This window comes from Hylobates moloch, unplaced genomic scaffold (assembly GCF_009828535.3).
Source record: "Hylobates moloch isolate HMO894 unplaced genomic scaffold, HMol_V3 SCAFFOLD_4, whole genome shotgun sequence".
Taxonomy (NCBI): domain Eukaryota; kingdom Metazoa; phylum Chordata; class Mammalia; order Primates; family Hylobatidae; genus Hylobates; species Hylobates moloch.
Window position 1 is genome coordinate 108,288,831 of NW_026652279.1, and position 22,841 is coordinate 108,311,671.

General features: G+C 38.1%; 1 protein-coding gene across 4 annotated transcripts in view; it reads left to right on the plus strand.

Moving 5' to 3' along the window:
• Positions 1–22,841, plus strand: part of LRCH1 (leucine rich repeats and calponin homology domain containing 1) — a 206,742-nt gene that overhangs the window by 91,534 nt on the left and 92,367 nt on the right. For all 4 annotated transcript variants that reach the window (XM_032150845.2, XM_032150842.2, XM_032150844.2 and 1 more), the window contains exons 2-3: positions 5,846–5,990; positions 21,684–21,810. In XM_032150845.2, coding sequence (XP_032006736.1) covers positions 5,846–5,990; positions 21,684–21,810 — 272 coding nt within the window. The remainder of the gene's footprint in view (positions 1–5,845; positions 5,991–21,683; positions 21,811–22,841) is intronic.

Consider the following 22,841-nt stretch of genomic DNA (forward strand, 5'->3'; position numbering starts at 1 on the left):
CATCCTGCCTTATGTTTCATTCTGGGTTTGCCTCATCTTACTTTTCCAAATTTAAACTCCTTGAAAGTAGGCTTGAAGTACTTTTCCATTTCTGTGGATACCCCATCCTTAGTGTACACTGAGGATGCATACATAATTGCAGGGAGTGAACTAAACTGAACAAAAAAAAAGAGGAAAGCTTTTGTTTTTCTGTTTTGCAGTTTTGTTTTAACTTGGGTGATGCTGATCTGGGCAACTGTTTTTGTATAGCCAGTGATAGTGTCTAAGCTGTGTGTAGATTTTGTAATATAGTTTCATCCTTGTTGTTGTAGAAATTGTAACACAAACCCGAGACAACAGGGGACCCATTGCATAGGTGAATTCTCACTAACTCAGCGGACAGGGTGGTCTGCCTGTTTGTCCAGCAGTGTAGGCCTGGGCATGGCAGAAGCCCACTGTTACCTTATAACTTTATGAATGTATAATGTGTAGCCTGGCTCCTTTCAGAAAGGAATCCTAAAAAAGTACATCTAGAATAGCATAATTAAAGACAAGAATTAAAATAGATCAGACACAACTTAAAATAATGGGAAAATGAAGGCTTTACCAGGTAAACCTCCTTTTCCTTTCAGCTAGCAGGACTAATCTCATCCCTTGAGAGGCTCTGACCAGCTCTTAGCACAGCTGCTTCTGGGATGCAGTCAGACAGCCAGGGAAGAAATTACTTGGAAGGAAAAATGCCAGAGTTTCCCTCAAACCTGGAGATTGTGGAGGAAAAGATAAGAAGGGGGGAGAGCAAATATAATCTGTATTGTAAATAGTAATGAAAATACCAGACTGATACACTAATTAGTGCAATATTCTAGCATGTTTTTAGCAAATTGTTATTAATGATGCCATTAGTAAGTTTAGCTCAGAATTGAATATTAGCTGAATTTGTAAGTCATTTTGTAATTTATTTGTCTTAGCATTACATTTTTCCCAAGTTTGAAAACAGAACACTTTTAAAATTCAGATTATATGATGGGATATATATTCTACAGTGAAATGTCAAATTCATTAAAATAATGTGCCAATATTTAATTACAGTGTTGGTGGGTTTATATTTTATAACTTCTTGTGATATTTAACTGCTGCTATTAATTATGATGATGAAACAAAATTTCTTGGGTTTTGAATATTTTTGACTTAAAATATTTGACTTCAGAATAAATTTGACTTATTCATATAAATCTTAGCTTTGAAAAGAATGTTAGAACTCATCAGTTTTATATACTTTAGTATTACCTATTCAGGAACAGAGGTCTAGAAAATTGAGTAACTTTCTCAAACATCTCAGGTGGTTGCAGATTTAGAACTAGTCTTCCGCTCTCAGGTTAGAGTGGTTTCTGTTATTAATTTTATGTCCCACTGTCCTTTAAAAGGTTCGTAGCTATGTGACGGTATTTCTACAAAAATACTATTTTCTTCTTGCTTAAACAAACATTAGTGACACTGAAATCACAGAAACACTCTCGTTACCTAAAATACTTCTTGAAATATCCTACGCACATGTATTCTGTATCTTTTTCATTCAGTTAGATAGTGTAGTTCTAGCAATTCTCAAGAAAGGTAAAGTTTGGAATGTAAACTGGACCCTCAGTGGAACTTTCTTTGAGTTGATCCTGAAGGAAACGACACATATAAGTTTCCTGGGCAAACCTCCAGCACTGTAGCACATCAAGATCACTATGTCTTAGTAAAGTGTTTCAAAAAGAAAGAACACAAGAGACTTCTGGAATTCTTTTCTATTTAGATTCTAAACATTCATGAAAGGAGGGTTGCTTCAATTTTTTTCTTAATTTAATATGAGGAACTTCACAGTTTGCTCTTGCCTCTTAATTCTTTTTAAGTGAAATGAAATTCTTTGTGTAGAGAAGGAGTAAGAATGCTGATGGGAGAATGAGACAGAGATGTGTATACACACAATTACATATGTTATCATAATATGTATATATTATGTATCACAATGAAATAAGCAATGCATTGATATCTCTAAAGGCACAGAAGTATCTACAGTGAGAAGTCTTCCTCCCATTCACTCCTGTCCTCCTAGCCAGAGATCCTCTCTCCAGAAACAACCACTTTAAACAGTTTCTTGTGTAGCTTTTCAGACACAATCTACTTATATTTAAATAATTATGTAAATATTCATTAAAACCCACAAATACTATATGCACTGTCCTGCAACTGTTTTTTTTTTAAACATTTATAATCTATTTTGAAGTTTGTTTTTTATCAGCACATATAGAGCTGCTTCATTCATTTTTATGGCTGCATAGTATTAGTATTCCATTATGGAATATAATGTTTAATGTTATATTCAATCACACAAAATAGAATTAATATTATATTAATATTGATTGATTTAATTTTAGCATATTTATGATGTTTGTTAATGGTATATTAATACTTAACCAGTCCTCTATTTTATTTGCTTTCCATCTTTTGCTATTTGAAACCATACTGGCTGGGCGCGGCGGCTCACGCCTGTAATCCCAGCACTTTGGGAGGCCGAGGTGGGCAGATCACCTGAGGTCCGGGGTTTAAGACCAGCCTGGCCAACATGGTGAAACCCCATCTGTACTAAAAATACAAAAATTAGCTGGACGTGATGGTGAATGCCTGTAGTCCCAGCTACTCAGGGGGCTGAGGCAGGAGAATTGCTTGAATCCGGGAGATGGAGGTTGCAGTGAGCTGAGATCACACCACTGCACTCCAGCCTGGGTGACAAAGTGAGACTCCAACTCAAAAAAAAAACCATGCTAAAAAATATGTCATTTGCATATGCATAAGAATATCTGTAGATAAGAAAGACTGCTAGGTTAAAGTGTATGTGCATTTGTAGTATTTACAGATATTACCAAAAAATGTCCTTCATTTACATCACCACGGCCTCAGCATTACAATGTGTTTATCAGATTTTTTTATATTCACTATTCTAATAGATGAAAAATACTATCCCATTTAGTTGTAATTTGTGTCACTCTAATTTGAGTGTGGTTGATCCTTTTTTTCATATGATTAAGAGCCATTCGTATATCATTTTCTGTGAGCCATCTGTTCATATCTATTTTTCTTTTCTTGTTTATGATTCGTCTTATTTCTGTCAACTGTAGAAGCTCTTTCTGTGTATAAAAAATTTGCCTATTAGGTTTAGGAATTGTAGAACTTTCCATCCTCCTCCATTCCTTGATTGTCATATATGTTTATGGTGAAGTTTTTGTTTTAAAATGCCATACTTTTTTGTGCGTGTTGAATTTGGCACTCTCGCTTTATACTATTCATAAAAAGCCTTCCCCATTCTGAGATTGTAAACACAACCCATGCTGTCCTGGTGCTATTACAGCTTCCCTTTTCACAATAGATCTCTGATTCATCTAGAGTTTATTGAGATAAAAGGTGCAAGATAGGTAGTCATCTTTTTTTTTTTTTCCGTTTTAAATGGCTATCCAGTTTTCTCAGACTACTGGCCTTGTGTCTTTTCCCTGTTGATTTGAAATGCCACCTTTATTGCACACTTCAGTGGTTCCCAACCTTTTTGGCACCAGGGACCAGTTTTGTGGAAGACAGCTTTTCCCCAGACTGGGGTGGGGGATGGTTTCAGGATGACTGAAGCGCATTACTTTATTGTACACTTTATTTCTGTTATTACTACATTGTAATATATAATGAAATAATTATATAACTCACCATAATACAGAATCAATGGCAACCCTGACCTTGTTTTCCTGCTCTAGACGGTCCCATCTGAGGGGGATGGGAGACAGTGACAGATCATCAGACATTAGATTCTAACAAGGAGCACGCAACCTAGGTCTCTTGCATGCACAGTTCACAATAGGGTTCATGCTCCTATGAGAATCAATGCCCCAGCTGATCTGACAGGAGGTGGAGCTCAGGCAGTAATGTGAGCAGTGGGGAGTGGCTGTAAATACAGATGAAGTTTCACTTGCCAGCCTGACGCTCACCTCCTGCTGTGCAGACCTGTACCAGTCTAGTCCGTGGCCTTGATTTCCATATGTATGCCTCTTGACCCATTTCCCGTCTTCGTAATTCATGCCATTGACCTTCCCATCTATCCACCACACTGCTCTATGATGTGTTTTTAATATCCAGGAGAGCTCATCCTCTCAGGGCTCTTCTTTGTTGAGAAATACTTCGCTATTTTCACATTATTTTACCATGAGATCTTTAGAATCAACTTGTGCAATGACCCCAACAATTTTTTTAAAATTCTGGAAGTATTTTTTTGTTTAAATTGGAAGTGCCTTAAATTATATAGATATAATTGAGATAATTGTCATCGCCTTTTAAAATTTTGCCTTAGTAGCATTTTAAAGTTTTCTTCATATAAATTTTGCATATTCCTTAAGATTTGCTGGGGATTTTGCCCTTTTGCTATTATCATAAATTATATCTCTTCTTTTGTGTCATTTTGCTGGTGTGTGTAAAGTATATAAAATATCCCTTAATAAGGTTGTTTAAAAATTAATACCACATGCCTTTTACATATCCTTGAAGATGATCGTATATCATTTCACTTTGGTTTATTTACAAGGTGAATTGTTTTGATAGTGTAAGATTCTTGTATTCTCTATGAACCCATAAAAAAGGATGATTTTATGTTCTTTGCAGGGACATGGATGAAGCTGGAAACCATCATTCTCAAAATTATTCCTTAAAAGTTTGTTAGAATTCACCCTCTGAAGCTATCTCATCCTGATTTTGCTTATTTGTATATTTATTTATTGGAGGGAAGGTGGCTGTTTAACATTTATTTCATCTATGATATTGACATATTTACATTTTCTGTGTTTTCTCTGGCTAAGGTGTGGTTCCTTAAGTATATGTTACACATTATTTACTGAAAATCTTCAGTTACTGTTTCAGTCTCTTCTGATACAGGGTGAGGTTATCTCTTATTGTTGAGTTGTTTTCAAAAGTGGTGGTTCTTTCCTTATATTCTATGTTTTATGGAATTTGACAATCATGTCTCCCATTCATTTAGATATTAAGATATTAAGGACTATTGCCTAATCTTATCATTGGGATGGTAATACTGTAGGCCGTACTGTATGATTACACTGCTCTGGGGACTGTGATTGCTTTCTTTGGTACATTTGCCCAGTGGTGTCCAGTTTTACTGCTGATTGTGCTTCATAGTGTCAGTTCTTAATAGATACAATTTATCTCAGTCTTATATATTATAGGCTCTCAGTAATTCTAGTGAATAAAATACTTGGTTATTGTCTGTTATGGGTTCATCTGTAAAGGATGTAAAAGACATGTTCCTACAAAAATTAGCCAGGCATGGTGGTGCATGCCTGTAGTCCCAGCTACTGGGGAGGCTGAGGTAGGAGGATCACCTGAGCCTGGGAGGTTGAGATTGCAGTGAGCTGAAATTGTGCCACTGCAGTCTGGTATAGGCAACCAAGTGAGATCCTGTCTCAAAAAAAAAAGAAAAAAATTGAATTAATAATTGTGGTACATATATGTATTCAGTTACGTTAAAGGATAGCATTTTACATACTTGTCTGGTAGAATGAGTTGGAAATAATTTTTAGATACAGTAAAAAGTTCTTTAGAGAGCTAAAAAGTTTTAGCGGTATTTTTGCTTTTCCAAATCCCACATGTCCCAGAATTTGTAAAGGAAATAGAAAAAGGAAGTAGAAATCTCAATGCTGTAGTAACAGAGGTGCAAAAAAAAAAAATGATGATGTTGGTCAAATTGTATCACGTTAAGAAAAACAGTGTTTGTCGTTAATAAAAGTGTATTGATTTTGTTCAGATTTTATTGAGAAAATATTCTCTCCTTTTCTTATAGATTTATCTAAAAACAGACTGATTGAAGTTCCAATGGAATTGTGCCATTTTGTATCACTGGAAATTCTTAATCTGTATCACAACTGTATCAGAGTCATTCCTGAGGCCATCGTTAATCTGCAGATGCTGACTTACCTGAACTTGAGGTAGGTTAAACATAAAAGTTGTAATCAAATTCAATGGAAGAAATAAAAAACTTATGCTTTCGTTTCTATCCGTTTTTTTCCCCTTTTTGCAATTCTTGATTTTTCTTTGATGTAGATCACACACAGATGTTTTAAGTAATAACTTTTCTAATAAATTTGTGATGTTGTTAATACTGTTCTTGGTGCTAGACTTCCCTGAGTGTCAATATGACAAGGTTTTTTAAAAAAATGATTTATATCATTTATTCTCTTTGTCTAATTAGTATTTGTAAGGTTGTAGTTATATTGTCTTGAAGTATCATGTAGATTTTGGAGGAGGAAGTATAAAGCAAGTGAAAAAAAGTTTGGTTGTTAGGACAAACAAGGAGCAAAAAAAAAAAAAAAAAAAAAAAATGAGAAAGCCTGGGTGATCTTTGGCAATTAATTATTGGTAACATTGGACTTTGCTACCTAGTACTAATTGAGCCCATTCACTTTAAGCCTTCTTAAGAAAGTTGAGGAGCACTGAACAACTCTAGCCAGATACAAAGTTTGCTATCTATCTTTACATCCCACTAACTTAGGTCAGTGTTTGCTGAGCATGGTTTAGTAATGTGCATTGATTGATTATGCACAACATGGTATCATGTATTAATGCCCCTGAGTAGCTCTGATATTAAGAAAATCAGTTACTTTAAGGCCTTGGTTTTAGACTTTGCAGCTAGGTTCTCTGGTCAAATTCTAAATCCTTTCCCCATATCTGGGATGTCAGGAGAGAGAGGGAAGCTGTTTCATCAAATCTATCTTTACCGTGAATACAAGATCCCCAGTTGCAAGCCTGAATGTAGCCTTTACTCATGTCAGTTGCATCATGTTGGTGTGCAAAGGGGAGCAAGGCTTGTGTTGAATAACAGATATACCCAACATCAAAGTTCAGAAAGTTCAATGAACCAGGTATAATGTCAGTGGTTTTTTAGTTTTGATTTTAGTTTTGATTTAGTTGGCTACTAAAAATTAGTGGTTTTCTCTTTTTTTCTTTGCAGTCAAAAATGAGTTTTTGGCTGGGTGTGGTGGCTCACGCCTGTAATCCCAGCACTTTGAGAGGCCGAGGCGGGTAGATCGCCTGTCAGGAGTTCAAGACCAGCCTGGCCAACATGGTGGAACCTCGTCTCTGCTAAAAATACAAAATTAGCTGGGCGTGGTGGCTCACGCCTGTAATCCCAACACTCTGGGAGGCCGAGGCAGGCAGATCCCTTGAGCCCAGGAGTTAGTGACCAGCCTGGGCAACATGTTGAAACCCCATCCCTATTAAAAAAAAAAAAAAATACAAAAAGTAGCCGGTCGTGGTGGCGTGTGCCTGTAGTCCCAGCTACTCGGGAGGCTGAGGTGAGAGGGCCTGGGAGGTTGAAGCTGCGGTGAGCCGTGATTGTGCTACTGCATTCCAGCCTGGGCAACAGAACGAGACCCTGTCTCAAAATAAAGAAAGAAAGAAATAAAATAAAATAAAAATAGTAATGAGAGTAATCTTTAAAGTAATCAGAAAGCTGGTCCTCTTGTGTTATTCAGTTACAAGGCCTTTAATTCCTATTTGATTACTGGGTAGAGTTGAAACATGTCTTCTAGGAATTGGACCCTTGAAATTGAGATATTTTTCAGATTTGATGTTGAATGCAATATAGCTTTTGCCTAAAAGATTTATTAGTATCTGTGAAACAGTAACTGTCACATTTGTTTACTTCCAAATATGTAATTGTATCTAGAAAATACCAGTGGCATCTAATAAAATTGTTTTGAAGTCTTCTCAGATGTTGAGTAGTATCATCCACATGGTAGTGTTGTCTGTATGAGTTCTTCCTGTCCACAAACTACCATCCCACTCCCAGCCATCCCCAAGCCTGGTAAGCAGGAGGAACTCAGAATATCGTGCCTGTGTGTGATCACAATGTGATGTCTCCTCCACAACAACCAGGGTTAGCCACGGTGGCCTTTTCACGTCTTTTCAGCTCCTCCTGGATATTATTAAGTTAGCAAAATAAAATATGTATTTTGTTGGGTATGGTGAAGGGTCGTAGTGGACTTCGTTGACTTTTGACCTTTGGGGAGAGACTGCCAATCCCCTCACTTGAAAAGGACACAGAGACTTAGGATGCTGCAAACACACCGCTTTGTAGAAGAGCTAATCTAGTGTTTTTTCTGCAGTAGTTATAAATGGGATAGTTTGGCAAAGAAAAAACTTATATATCCAAGATAGAAGTATATAATCAATGCAGGACATTATCATTAATTTTGATGTATGGAGAAGTTGGTGTGAATTTCTTAAAGTTAAACAAACTGTAAATTGCTTTTGAGCTCACACTTAAGGTAGGCGATATCAAGTATAGTATGATCTGAAAGAGCTTTAACAAATAGGCAAGTTCATCTGATTTTATAAACAAGTACCCTAAAATACTTTCTTTTCTGTAGCACTTAGAAATTTTCCTCTTATTTCTATTAACTGAAAATAAAGACTTGTTAGATAAAATAGTGCCAAGAAGCTGGTTTTCAAATTTTCACAGATTTTGTCTGTCTATACTTAAAATCAACATGATCTCACTGTATTTAGATTTTTTTCTCCTCTCAATAAATTGCGTGTAGAAATTACTAATTTTGTATATTCCAAAGTAGGAGAGATGCCATATGAAGCTACTTTAAATTCATGGGAAACATTCAAAATTGATTACACCCTCTGGGGCATATTGTGTATTTCAGCTGAGTAAACAGCCATAAATATTTGATAGTGATGGTGATGATAATGATGATGACGATGATGGTGGTGGTGGTGGTGATATGTCACTGCCTAACCAGCTTCTTGGCTGATATGTTGTCTTTAAATGTCAAAAGGCTGCTTGTTGCCAACAACCTCTAGTCCTAAACTAGAGATAAATTGAATTAGCACATGAAAAACATCCTTACTGTGAAATGCAGTTAAAAACACTTACATATTTTTCACATTTTCTCACATGATAGAAATGTTATGTTTGTGGAAAATATTAATTTATTGCTGTTTATGTAGCCTGTGTTTGAAGGATCTGGGCTTTTAATCTTTGCCTCTTGGTGTTCACAACAAAAGGTTATGTTAGTTTAGTATATGTGCCACTGTGTCTTTTCCTGTTATAAAGTGTCTTAATCCAAGAAATGTGGCCAAGAACAATAAAAATGATTAAGCAAGATTTGTTCCTATAGAGGAACCAACACTTTGAACCTGAGTTACACAGGAAAGCCTCACAAAGTTTAAAATCTATTTTAAGATGCTGGAGAGTTTGTTGTTGATGAGCCTCATGAAGAAAATGTGCCGCAGGAAAATAAAATAACCCAGACTAGCAAAACTCTTGGCAAAGTAGGAGTGTTGTGAATCTAAGAATAGGGACGTTGGTTAAAAAGTCTCATTTCAAGGTTAGCGGCTGCCAAGAAATGAAAGTTCTGTATAGTATTTGATCATATTGCTTCCAGAACTCTTGGTGAGTGCTTTTACTTTTCTAGGGTGAAATACACCCAGCTAGGCCTGGTTTATTCATTAGAAGCCCCAACCTCTCCCAACCTACTAGGAGTGAGTTCTGAAGCATTGCCTATAAAGAACAGGGCCGTCTCTTGAACAAAATGTTATCACACCATAAAAGGAATCTGTTTTGGCTGCTTTCTCTGCAGCCTGGCATTCATTTTGGCTGCTGAACAATGTGCAGAAAGAGCCAGCTTCCTGATGGTCCTATAACCCGTATCCCCACATTCCTCTGGGAGTCACACTGAGAAGTCATCTTGGATTGGGACAAGCGTCTTGCATGCTAGGGTTGCCTTAGAAAACACAGACTTTATATTTTTTGTTGTTGTGAACTAAAAATTAAATTTAACTACATTTCTTCTTACTTGTAGAAGAAATGTCTTCTCTACTTGCACTGACAATTCTAAAGAAAGTCTCAATTGTAGGCTAGTGTTTCTTCTCTCTAAAAAATGAAAAAATTGATGATGTCTTCCTAAACTGGAAAGGAGGAGGAGTTTTGTTCAATTCAATAAAAATATGTATCCCACATTCTTTCATGAAGATCTTACCTCATTCAAAGGGAAAATGAGAAAACTTTAATATATATATTAATGTCTATATTTTCGAGCTGGTTTTGGTAGCCAGGTTTTGTTTTGTGAAATGACAGATCAGCAGAAAGACACTAAAACCACCATGAACTGAACTGGAGTTTGAAAGTGAACTGACTTAAAATTTGAAAATCTTTTTCACAGGATAGCAGAGTTGGAAGAGGCCATTGGAGTCATCCAGTGCATGTGCATGGCCAACCATGTGGAGTTTAAGCTTTGCTTTTCTAGTGCTCACTGGGCATCTATTTTCAAGGTGGAACCTGTAGCCAGTGGTCCCTAAAATTATTAATGTGTTTATAAATTATTGTGCCTGTAAAATTATGTCCATTGCCATTGGTAGCTGACAGGCTTTATTAAGTGTGAATGAGTGAATGATTGGCTGTTTCTTATCAGATTGAATTCCTTTTAGGATAGTTCATATTTGGCATAACTTCCAAAGAGGATTTTCCCATTATTACATATCACCTGATCATAGCTGTTGTTTCGGATCAGTGTGCGTATTGAAAAAAAGAACAGAGAGACACAAAAGGGATATTATGACTTTGATAACTAGAGTACTGTCAGAATGTGTTGGTTTTGTTTTCAGTTCTGTTTCTGGTCTTAATAGAGTTGTTAAGATCTTTGTGCAGCAGGTTAGTGCTCTCGAACTGAGGTAAATACCCACTCCTAATTCAATTATATATATTTTTTGTTTATAGCATTGTTAAAGTTTATTCTGCCAGCCCCAAATGAACAAGTTCCAAATTGCATTTATTTGTCTAATGAAACAGATAAAAAGCACTGTGAAACATCGCCATTTCATCAATAATCAACTTACTGTATATCCTCTAAGAACACCCCACTTTACCAAGTCCTATAACAAGTGCTGTAGAGAAAAAGAGAATTTTTTTTTTTTTTTTTTTTTTTAAAGAACATACATATATGAAAGGTGTGGATTTTGGGGATCATCACCACCAACACTTTTTCTCTGCCTTGCCTTGCCGTGCCTTGCCGTGCCCCTGCCCCTGCCCCTGCCCCTGCCCCTGCCTTTGCCTTTTTCTTTCCTTTCTCTTCCTTTTTTTTTTTTTTTTTTTGAGATAGGGTCTTGCTCTGTTGCTCAGGCTAGAGTGCAGTGGTGTGATCACAGCTTACTGCAGCCTCGATGTCCCTGGGCTCAGGTGACCTTTCCATGTCAGCCTCACTAGTAGCTGGGACTACAGACGTGCGCCACCATGCCCAGCTGATTTTTTTTTTTTTTTTTTTTTTTTTTTTGTAGAGATGGAATTTTGCTATGTTGTCCGGCTGGTTTCGAACTCCTGGGCTCAAGTGATCTGCCTGCCTTGGCCTCCCAAGGTGTTAGAATTACAGATGCGAGCCACTGTGCCCAGCCACCACTACTTCTTAATAGCTAAATAGGATTTAAGATTTAACCGTCACACCATCAGATCTGAGCCCTTCAACAACCCTTAACTTTGGATAGGAAATAGGAAAGTGGTTTATCCCTAGGCTACACTATTTCATAATTAATAGAAATGAATGAGATATATTTCTTTGACATTTTATAGGTCACTAAGCACTTTCAACTCTGTTACCTTGTTGAACATGATATCTATTGCATTCCATGCCCCTTAGGACAGTTTCATAATTGTGAAGATAGTTGTTAGGGATTTTCCAAGGGAACAACATAAGTATTTAAACAAGGAAGGCCTTTTTATTTTTAAAATTTCTACTGTAGCTATAATTGGTTCCCATTTTTATTTCTAATACTATCAATTTGTGCATTCTTTTTATCCACTTTTATGGAAGATGGTGTGTTTCAATAACTTTTTTTTGACTTAGCTTTTGATTTTGGATATTTTGCTCATGGATTTCTAGTGATTTTTTCTTTTCTTACAGCAGCATTTAAGTCCACAATTTCCCGGTGCATAGTGCTTTAGCTGACTCCTAAAAGTTTTGCGGTGCAGTGGTTTTTAATCACTCCCAGTCTTTTCCAGTATTACTTCTGTGGTTTGTGAGTGTTACATTTCTTTTTTATTTTCATTTTTGGTGGGGGGCAGGGTCTTGCTCTGTCACCCAGGCTGGAGTGCAGTGGTGCGATTATGGCTCACTTGACTTCCAAGGCTTAAGCTATCCTCCCACCTTAGCCTCCCCAGTAGCTGGGACTACAGGCATGCACCACCATGCCCAGCTAATTTTTAAATTTTTTTATAGAGATGGAGTCTCGCTCTGTGGCCTAGGCTGGTCTCAAACCCTGGACACAAGTGATCCACCCACCTCAGACTCCCAAAGTGCTTGGATTGCAGGTGTGAGCCACCACACCTGGGCTAAATATTTATAGAACAGTTTTTAAAGTTATCTTTAAAAGTTTACTTTTAATTTAGTTATATTGTGTCAGAGAATATTTTCTGTTTGAAATAGATTCATTAGATTCGTCAAGTTTTGCTATGCATAGTTAATTTTGTAAATATTCCACATATGCTTGAAAACAATATATGTTTTCTAAGTCTGGTATCCAGGGTTATAGTAAGTACAGCAAATTTAACATTTTAATTTGGGGCTTCACATTTCCTCCATTGTAACACATTTTGCATCTGCAGGTCTGCAGGCAGAGATAACCTGGAAATGTACATTAGACAAGGCACCTGGTACTCTTTTTGCCTGTTGCAAAATTGTTCACAATTTTTTTTCTGTAACTTCAAATACTTCAGATTTATTTATTTATTTATTTATTTATTTATTTATTTATTTATTAAGACTTGTCGAATCTTGTTCTGTCACCCAAGCTGGAGTACAGTGGTGTGATCTTAGCTCACTGCAGCCTGTGCTTCCCGGGTTCAAGTGATTGTCCTGCCTCAGCCTCCTGAGTAGCTGGGATTACAGGCGTGCATCACCAAGCCTGGCTAATTTTTGTATTTTTATTTGAGACAGAGTTTCACCATGTTGGCCAGGCTGGTCTCGAATTCCTGATCCCAGATGATCCACCTGCCTCAGCCTCCCAAAGTGCTGGGATTGTAAGCGTGAGCCACTGTGCCCATCCCAAATAATTCAGATTTATATCACCACATACAAGAATTGTGCACCTTCATGAACTATTTGAATGGTCTGTAGTAGCAAAAAACCAAAAACAACAAAAAGAATATCAGCAGTGATATTCAGTGGGGATGATGAAATGTTTCCTTTCAGATCGTGTGTCCTAAGACCTGGGAAAGCTTGTTTGTGTGTGGGTGGCTGTGGGGGGTGGGCTGAAGCAGTAGCTAGTGTTTTAGGGCAGTTCATTTACTTTTGTTCAATCAATAATTTGGATGGGTGATCTTCAGGGAATTTAAGTAAAGTGTTATGAGTTGTGGCCCCTCAAGTAAATTAGTCCCAGAACCAGACCTTTGTGACCTCAGTACCAGGAGGAGAGAACAGCCTGGGATTTTCAGCAAAGGCAACCTTTGAACATTTGACCACGGTGCCAAATATCTGCAAGTAGTTGTTTACAGAATTCTTAGGACCAGCCTTGAATCTTTTCATTCTACCTTGCATGATAAGATCGGTAAAGGAAGTCTCACTTTCTGTATTCCTTAGGAGTAACTAATTTTTTTTTTGAGACAGAGTCTCGCTCTGTTGCCCAGGCTGGAGTGCAGTGGCATGATCTCGGCTCACTGCAAGCTCTGCCTCCCGGGTTCACGCCATTCTCCTGCCTCAGCCTCTCCGAGTAGCTGGGACTACAGGCGCCCGCCACCACGCCCGGCCAATTTTTTTGTATTTTTAGTAGAGACAGGGTTTCACTGTGGTCTCGATCTCCTGACCTCATGATCCGCCCGCCTCGGCCTCCCAAAGTGCTGGGATTACAAGCGTGAGCCACCGCGCCCGGCCTAGAATCTAGTTATTAGTAGTTGTCAAGTTATACAATAGACACTCTCTGAAGATTCATTTCCTTGGAGGGATGAGTAGGAAAAAAGGATGTACATACACTAATATCCATGCATGTTACACATTCAAACATTTCTAGAACTAAATGGAGAGGAACATGTCTTCAAATGGTAAATGGCAATATTCAGGCATCTTAATTTTTATTATGAATATTTTTATTACCTTAATGTCCCTGGGTAAAAATTGATCTCAGTAGACTGTGCTCACCTAAGTCCGTGTCAGTATCCCTTTCCTTTTTTATGGGGGAAAGATGTTAAAGTAAAAAATATATATTTTTGGCCAGGCGCTGTGGCTTATGCCTGTAATCCCAGCACTTTGGGAGTTGAGGCGGGCGGATCACGAGGTCAGGAGTTTGAGACCAGCCTGACCAACATGGTGAAACCCCATCTCTACTAAAAATACAAAACTTAGCCAGGCGTGGTGGCGTGCACCTGTAATCCCAGCTACTCAGGAGGGTGAGGCAGGAGAATCGCTTGAAAATGTATATATTTTCTAGGCTTTGGTAGGTGGTATGGAAGAGAAGCAAAGTAGGAATACCTTCCTGATAGCAGGAAACTAGGATTGATTCCACCTGGCACATAGCTCCAGAAAGTGGGAGAATTATCTCCACTGCCCATGTATCTTTCCTAGTCATTTAGTGATAATTTCCTGTGTGCCAGGAGCAATGATCTGCACAATGGTATTTTTCAAGACCCAGAGCTTAGGCCGCTACAAGTCTTAATACTTAAAAGCCCACATCTACTTTGTTGCCTCTAAAAGTGTTTGCAAAATTAATATTTTTGCTGGTATTAGATATTGAGTTCTCTTTGAACATCCAAAGCTCACTTATTTTGAAAGCTCAATTGATTTTGAGCATTAACTTCCATTTTAAAATAGAGGAAATTTAAAGCAATGGCTTTTAGAGCACAAAATAGGCCTTGATCTTTTAGAATTGAAAAACTCTTAGAAGAAAGGAGAGAAAATAATTGAGATAGAACTAGTTATCAAAACTGCCCTTTGAAATCTAACTGTAGATATTGGTAGCTTACATTGGTTGCTGACCGTTGGGGATATATATATATATATATAGGAATATTTTAAGCAGTAGTTTATTTATACTCATGAGGAGATAGGCTATTATTGTGGGAAATCAGTTCAGTTGCAAGAGGCCAAATATGGTGCAGGTATGCACAGGAAAATGCACAGTGAAATAAATGACCGTTGCAGAAATTTGCCTGAATTCAGACTTGCTTTAGACACTCTGTTTTTGTTTTCTTGCTTTTCTTGCAGTTCTCTTTTCTAAAGTTAATCTTTTACCTTCTCAAAACATGGCTTTTATGTGTATGGAGTGTGAAATTGATTGGTGTAGCTTTCAAGACTGGTTTCAGATTCAATTCAAATGATGATTCTGTTTTTCCAGTCTGAAAACATTTTAAGTCTTCAAATGATTGCCACAGTCAGGTTGTAGTTAGCATAACTGCTTTCAAAGTTAGATTTAAACTTAGACTCCCAGATTTAATATACATTATATAATTAAGAGCCTATATAATATATAAATATGTAAGATAATAATAAATCTCTGTCCTAAAAATTAATGTCAAATGTTATTTTTTAGCTTTACATTTAAGCGTAAAGGTAGTCTGTATTTGATTTTAGCTTTATAGTGTAAAATTACAGTTGACCAGACTGTCACCAGGCAACTCAAAGCTTTTGTTGTTGTTGTTGTTGCTCATTGTCTTAGACGTGTAATTAATGATGGTGGAATGTAGGGGGAGGACAGGCAATGAAGGGGAAGCACTCAGTCATTAGGGGAAACCAGGGTGAGACATTTTGCCATGGTGGATTTTTCAGAATGGAACAAGCAGGAAAAAGGAAATGGTTCTCGATGGATGTTGTTCATTGCTGTGTGCATATAAAGACAACAGTCAGGTGTCATATGCAAAACAGCAAAAAGTTACTCTAACTTTAATGAGAAGCAAACAGGGTATTCATAAAACAGCATAAAAACAAAATTAGGTGAGGTATCCTGTGAAAAGGAAACTTACTAGGCTAAAGTAAAATAATTGCTGTTTACTGTAGGTCAAGTGCCAAGCACAGACAGTAATATTCAGATCAACAACGACTGGATCCTTGCTAGCTCCTTTCCCTTGCTGAGACTCAGTATTGGGTAAGCCCAGAGTATCCATGCTGTGACACCTGCCCAGCTTTCTCTGTGACTCTTTAGATTCAGGCCTGTGTCATTTCCTTAATAGTTTTGTGATGGTTAATGACTTTACATCATTATTTCCATTACTATTTGAAAACAAGTAGTAAACAGGGATTGTAACCCCTGGATGTTCATGCTTTTCCAGTGAAATGGCAGGATCCTGGAATTAGGAAGGATGAGAGAGAAAATGTCATTTATAGGATTATATGTTGTAGTCTTGGTTACCCGGATTAGAGTTAGGTACATGGTTTGTTTGGGCCTGAAATTTTATAGCCCAGCCTGGTTCACCCTGGCATGTCTGAGCTATCTCTTTATTTTTAATTGGTATATGTTTTCAGTGAGGGAAGCATTAAACCATATTTTAAAGGTGGCTAAAATTTTAGCAATTAGGATGTACAATAAGTAAATTTAATAAATAGAGTCATGCACCACATAATGACATTTTGGTCAACAATGGACCACACATATGACAGTGGTATAAGATTATAATGGAGTTAGGCTGGGCGCGGTGGCTCACGCCTGTAATCCCAGCACTTTGGGAGGTGGAGGCGGGCGGATCACGAGGTCAGGAGATTGAGACCATCCTGGTTAACACGGTGAAACCCCGTCTCTACTAAAAATACAGAAAATTAGCCGGGCGCGGTGGTGGGCGCCTGTAGTCCCAGCTACTCAGGAGGCTGAGACAGGAGAATGGCGTGAACCCGGGAGGCGGAGCTTGCAGTGAGTGGAGATCACGCCACTGCACTCCAGCCTGGGTGACAGAGTGAGACTCCGTCTCAAAAAAAAAAAAAAAAAAAAAAAGATTATAATGGAGTTGAAAAATGTCTATGGCGTAGTGACATAGGCGTTGTAGCCACATCTTAACATCTGAGCGTAACACATTACCCTTTCTATGTTTAGATGTGTTTAGATACAAAAATACTTATCATTGTGTTACAGTTGCCTATGGTATTCAGTACAGTAACATGTTGTACAGGTTTATAGCCTAGGAGCAATGGGCTATACCATATAGCCTAGCTATGGAGTAGGCTAGACACCTAGGTTTGTGTAAGTACTTTCTGTGATATTCACACAATAACACAATGGCATGATGAAGCATTTTAAAGAAGGTATCGTTGTCATTAAGCAACACGTGGCTGTAAAATTGAGCTGAGCACACCTATGCTCTTTATGGTCACCTCCTCGCTGCTTTGTTACATTAGTGGCTGGGTGAGGTTTAATCTTTTTATATATGGATGTGGTGTTGGGCTGAGCACTTTCACATCTATAATGTCGTGTTAGGTAGGTCTTACTGTCTCTGTTTTATAGCTGAGAAAACCAGAGAGATTAAATGATTTACCTGATTTGTGGCAAATCATCTCGATGGTATTTTAACCCAGGTCTTAAAATTTCACAGCAGGTGGCCTTTCTTTCTTTATCTCTTACTTAAAAATTGGCTTAGCCTGGGAGGGGCAGTCTCTTGACAATCTGAAAGGTTTTTACAATTGGTGACTTTTCTGCCACACCAAGCAGCCGATTGAGTGAGTAAATTTGTTATACAAGTTTTTCTATAAATTATTTTCTAAGTGAAAATAATTTCTGTATTCTGTTAAGTGAATCCATTCACTGAAAATACAGAGGTATATTCCAGTAGAATTTAAAAATGTGGGTATTATGCTCTGTTAATAAAATCACCTGTGAGAACATAGCATGTCTTTATAATCACATATCTTAAGGAAAATAACCTTTTGATAAGCCAATAATAAATAATATCAGATACTAAGATTGAGACTCCAACTATGGACATCAATAAGTACCATAGTCAAAATACATCAAAATAATACTCTAAAATTAAAACCAGAAAAAGTGATTTGGTTTGTAAATTCCTTAATTTAGGAGTTAAGTGAGGGATAGTGGTACTTGAAGCCAAGATAAATGTATCCTGCAAATTTAGGCTGCCAAGAATGTTTAGATTATATTGAGCTGCCTTATTTCATCTTGAAATGATGAAATAGACAAATGAGTCCAGCAGGAAGTCATTTAACTGAAAACAATGGAAGATGAAGCATTCACACTAATATGGATCTGGTAAAAGCCTACTGCCTTCCCTGTCTTTCTCTTTCCTCCCCACCCTGATCTTCAACCCAGACTGCAGGGACAGTGACAAGAGACGGGTTTAGGGTAGGGGTGGGGGTGTAGACTTGGCTCTGGTGATGTAGCTTGTCAGATACAATATGGCCTTATTTTCAAACGTTCTTTCAGCATAGAGCCAGTTTATAGCACCAAGGCTGCAGAAGACCAGGGGTGTAGGATAGTGGATTGTGGCCTGAGGCACTTACTTGCTTGAGAAAAATTGCTGCCAGAAGAGTGGTTTCAAAAAGCTGAGGCTGCTGCTGTGGTTGCTAGTGGGTAGAGGATTAAAGGGAATGCAGCTTTTCTTCTCTTGTCTAAATATTTGCTGGAGAGCAAATGGGTTTTTGTGTGCATGTGTATTTCCTTTTTCTATTGGGGAAATTATAAGTAATACAGGAACATCCTGTGATAAAATATATGAAGTAGAGGCTGAGGGAGCAGATGGATGAAGTCGAAGAAATGTGCCCCAGGTCTGTAGCATGCTGTACGATGACTAAATTCTTGGCATGGTGAATTGGTAAGTCTACAGATGATTAACTACAGTGTAAACAAGACATGTATGGAACATAAATATGAGATAGGCCATTCCATCAGCAGCTTTTAGGTAAAAAGCATCTGTTCCCATCAAAGAGACCATGAATGTTTTCACAAGCTTAGATTTTATTTTATTTTAAGTAAGTACCCACCCTGGAAGATTTCCAGTGAGAATAAACCCATGTAATCTCAAATACTCATGCATCTGAATGAGCAGAGCTTTCTTTATGTTTCTTAAAGTAGTATGATACATGACTCTCCCAATTCCATATCTGCTAATCTGGTTAGATCCCTGCACCAACTAGTGAGACGGATAACCCAGAGTGTAACTGAGTTTCCAGGCAAAGAAACGTAGGAAAGATCTTAACTTGTATTTGTTAACTCTGCTAAAAATAGGAATGTAGAACTTTCTTGAAAATACTAATCTTTGTTCTCATTATCCCTCTTCAAAAGGAGGTTTACGTATGGCTCCAAATAAATAGACTTGCCTTATTAGCATTTTTATTTGCCAATCCTCACTTTATAAAATTGCATATTAACAAATATTTTATAACCACAAGTTACATTTCAGATTATTTACTTGCCACCTTTTAATAAACTGAGTTCTCTTTTCTGAAGGAGCCTTTTTTGGAGCTTGAAAAAAGCCCTCACAGCAGGGTAAGAGGAAGACCCCTTCCTCCAGCCAAAAGAGTCCCACTGAGCCCCTGCTGGTGAGAGAGAGCCTTGGGAGGGATGTGAGAGGCAGAAACACAGGCTGCTGGCCCTAGCTCCTCCCTTCCACCGCCCCCAGAGACCGGGAGTGAGTGCCAGTGCGGGCCCATTGCCCTTATTCTCTTGGTCCAATCCTGCTAACCAGGGAAAGTGAAGAGCTGGTTGGTCCTTTGCAAGCCAGGAACCTACCAGGAGGGCACTCAATCTCCTCCCTCCTTCTGCTGGACCCTCTTAGAGAAAAATCTGCCTCTTTCTGGAAATAGCTTTTTCCATGGATCTGCACAATGGAGAGAAGATATGACTGTATCTCTTCTTGCTAAAACATAGTTACATGGGTAATTGAGTGCCTGGAGCAGCAGAGATATCAAGGTGTTGACAAGGCCGTGCCCAGATTAGAAAGGTTCTTTCCACAGCACAGCACCTGCTTTTTCTGAGCCCATCAGGTAGAGATGCCCTTCAGTTAACCAGATTTCTGCCCCCTCATATGGAGGAGAGTCAAACTTCTAATTGAAGGATGACATACATTCAGAAAAGTGCACAGATCATAAGTATACATCTCAAAGAATTTTCATGTTCTCACTCATAGGTGGGAATTGAACAATGAGAACACTTGGACACAGGAAGGGGAACATCACACACCAGGACCTGTTGTGGGGTGGGGGGAGGGGAGAGGGATAGCATTAGGAGATATACCTAATGTAAATGACGAGTTAATGGGTGCAGCACACCAACATGGCGCATGTATACATATGTAACAAACCTGCACGTTGTGCACATGTACCCTAGAACTTAAAGTATAATTTAAAAAATAAAAAATAAAAAAAAGAATTTTCACAAATAGGAGCACTCATTAACACATATCCAGGTCATATTTATCATTTTATAATGATGTTTCTTTCCTGAGGATAAAAGCACTTGTAGGAAGTTTGGAAAATACGTCAAAGTATAATGATGGAAATAAAAACCATCCATTGTACCTATACCCCAAGAGGAGTACTGATAGTATTTTGGTGTATTTCCATTATGTCTGTCTCTCCCCCTCACATACACAGATACATGCATGTCTGTAAATACACTCACATAGGAACACAACTTCTGAAACTTTATGCATGTGTGCACAAACACACAGCAGTTTTATTAAATAGTTGCACTGAATGACATACAGATTTTTAGATGTTTCACTCCGTGGTTGTTGGCTTCAGCACCAGAAGGGCAGAGAAAGAAAGGGAAACTGAAAACCATCTGTCTTTTTGCTTGGTAACAGGAAAAAGGGGCTTTTTGTTGGTGAGGAGACTGAAATAAATGGCTGACATATAAATAAGGATGGTTTGTAGATTTTATTTATCCAATATTTTCCATCTCCATGAAAACTAAGCATTGATGATAGAAAGTTCAGAAACTTCTGGGTAGAGACCCTTTTCTTCTAGAGCAGAGAGGAGATGTCAACTTAGGCTTTTTTGGCTGCTCTGTGGAACTAAACCCCTCTGGGCTGCAGTTCCAGTTCGCCAGAAGACCAACTTTCCTTTCTTTTTCTTTTAATTAGCTCTCTTGCAGATACCAAAACAGACTTTAACTGTAGCAACCCTTGTTTTAACAAAAGGAAGCTGAGTTGAAATGTTGGAAATGAGCCTGGTGGTTTTGTGAGTTGCAGCAAAATTATCTTCCCCATCCCTACTGCAATGGATGAAATGATGCCTGTGTGGTGCTAGTTGCTTTGGTCCAGCTGAGTTTCCTGCACACATTGTCGGGAGAGGGCAGTTGGCACCAGCTTCCCGTTGCAATTGGTTGTGCAGGATGTGCTCTCCATCTGCCTCCTGGCTGGCCAAGGGCTCAGCTTCTAAGTGGCGGTGGGGGTGGTCGGAGGGGACTTTGATGGCATTCCTTGTGTTAAAGAAAGTTGTCTCTTTCAGAACTGCCCATACCCTTCTTTTTTTTTTTTTTTTAAAAAAAAAAAAAAAGAAAACAAACATATTTTGTTTTCTTACAGACTTGTCATTTGAGTTATCACATATAAAGAAAATATATTGGACTTCTTGTATTTGTAAAATGTCTGCTCAGATCACTCCTTTTTCCTTTCTTGTTAAAAACAGGTTCACAGACGGTATGAAGTGGCCTTTCTGTTTACATGTGTTCTTGTTGTATTGTCTTTGCAGTCGAAATCAGCTGTCCGCCCTGCCTGCCTGCCTGTGTGGTCTGCCTCTCAAAGTCTTAATCGCAAGTAACAACAAACTTGGATCATTACCAGAAGAGATAGGTCAGCTCAAACAGTTAATGGAGTTGGTATGTTACCGATTTTTAAGATGCTCTTTTTTGTTGGTTGACTGATCATAGCCTATCAAGGTATTCAGAAAAACTTTTTGCAACAGTTGGACAAGGTGGAGTCTCTGTTGTTTGGGGGCAGGTACATGATAAAGACATTAAGTGGGGAGAGGAACAGCTTTGAAACTTCACTGTGACAGACATAGTTCCTGGAATTTAAAGGCTTCCTGTGATTTACAGCTCCTGAAGTTTGCAGGATTTGCAGTTTTTGAAGTTTATGGGCTATCATGTTTTAGTTAGTATTTTTTTTCAGATTGCATATAAATTTATAAAAAATTATGGCTAAACTGCCAAAATAATCTACAAATAAGTTAGTAGGCCACACTTCATGAAGGTATAAAATTAAGTCAGAAGACAGAAAGAACAGGGTGCTCTGATTCTGTCGAGATTTTAGAAATCATTGTCGCAAATTGATGTAATTTTAAAATGTGACCGTGTCCCTAGGGATAGAAAAGGAGAACAAGCTATAGATGAGCAGAGAAGGATTACAAATGTGTGTGAAGCTGAGATGCACTGTTATATTTCAGCTCTTTCACTACTAATTTAATTATTTACCTTTTTTCTAAATTCGGAAATAATGAATGCTTTCTAAACTTTCATTGAGCTAACATAGGTGAAGGAAGAAACAGGCGTTAGCAGTCAGGCTGAAAGATAATAGTCTTCACTTATCATCTAAGCATGGGCTTATTCCATCCTGACCTTGTGTCAGGCACAGGGCTTGATGTGATTAAATGATGAAGAGGGCACAGTACCTGTCTTCCAGTAGATTCCAGTCTAGAACATTGATGGCCGATAAGTTTTATCTATTGTGCCAACTCCTCTGGGGCCACCTGGAGCACCACGGTGCTGGCCTGTGAGGCCCAGATAGAGAATGCTGTGATTGCTTAGTCGTGTCTGTAGTGGGATTGGGCTAGGAGAGTGATGGCACCCATGTCACATATGTATCAACTTTGACTTTAATATAGAAATTAATAATTGCTATAGAAAGGCAT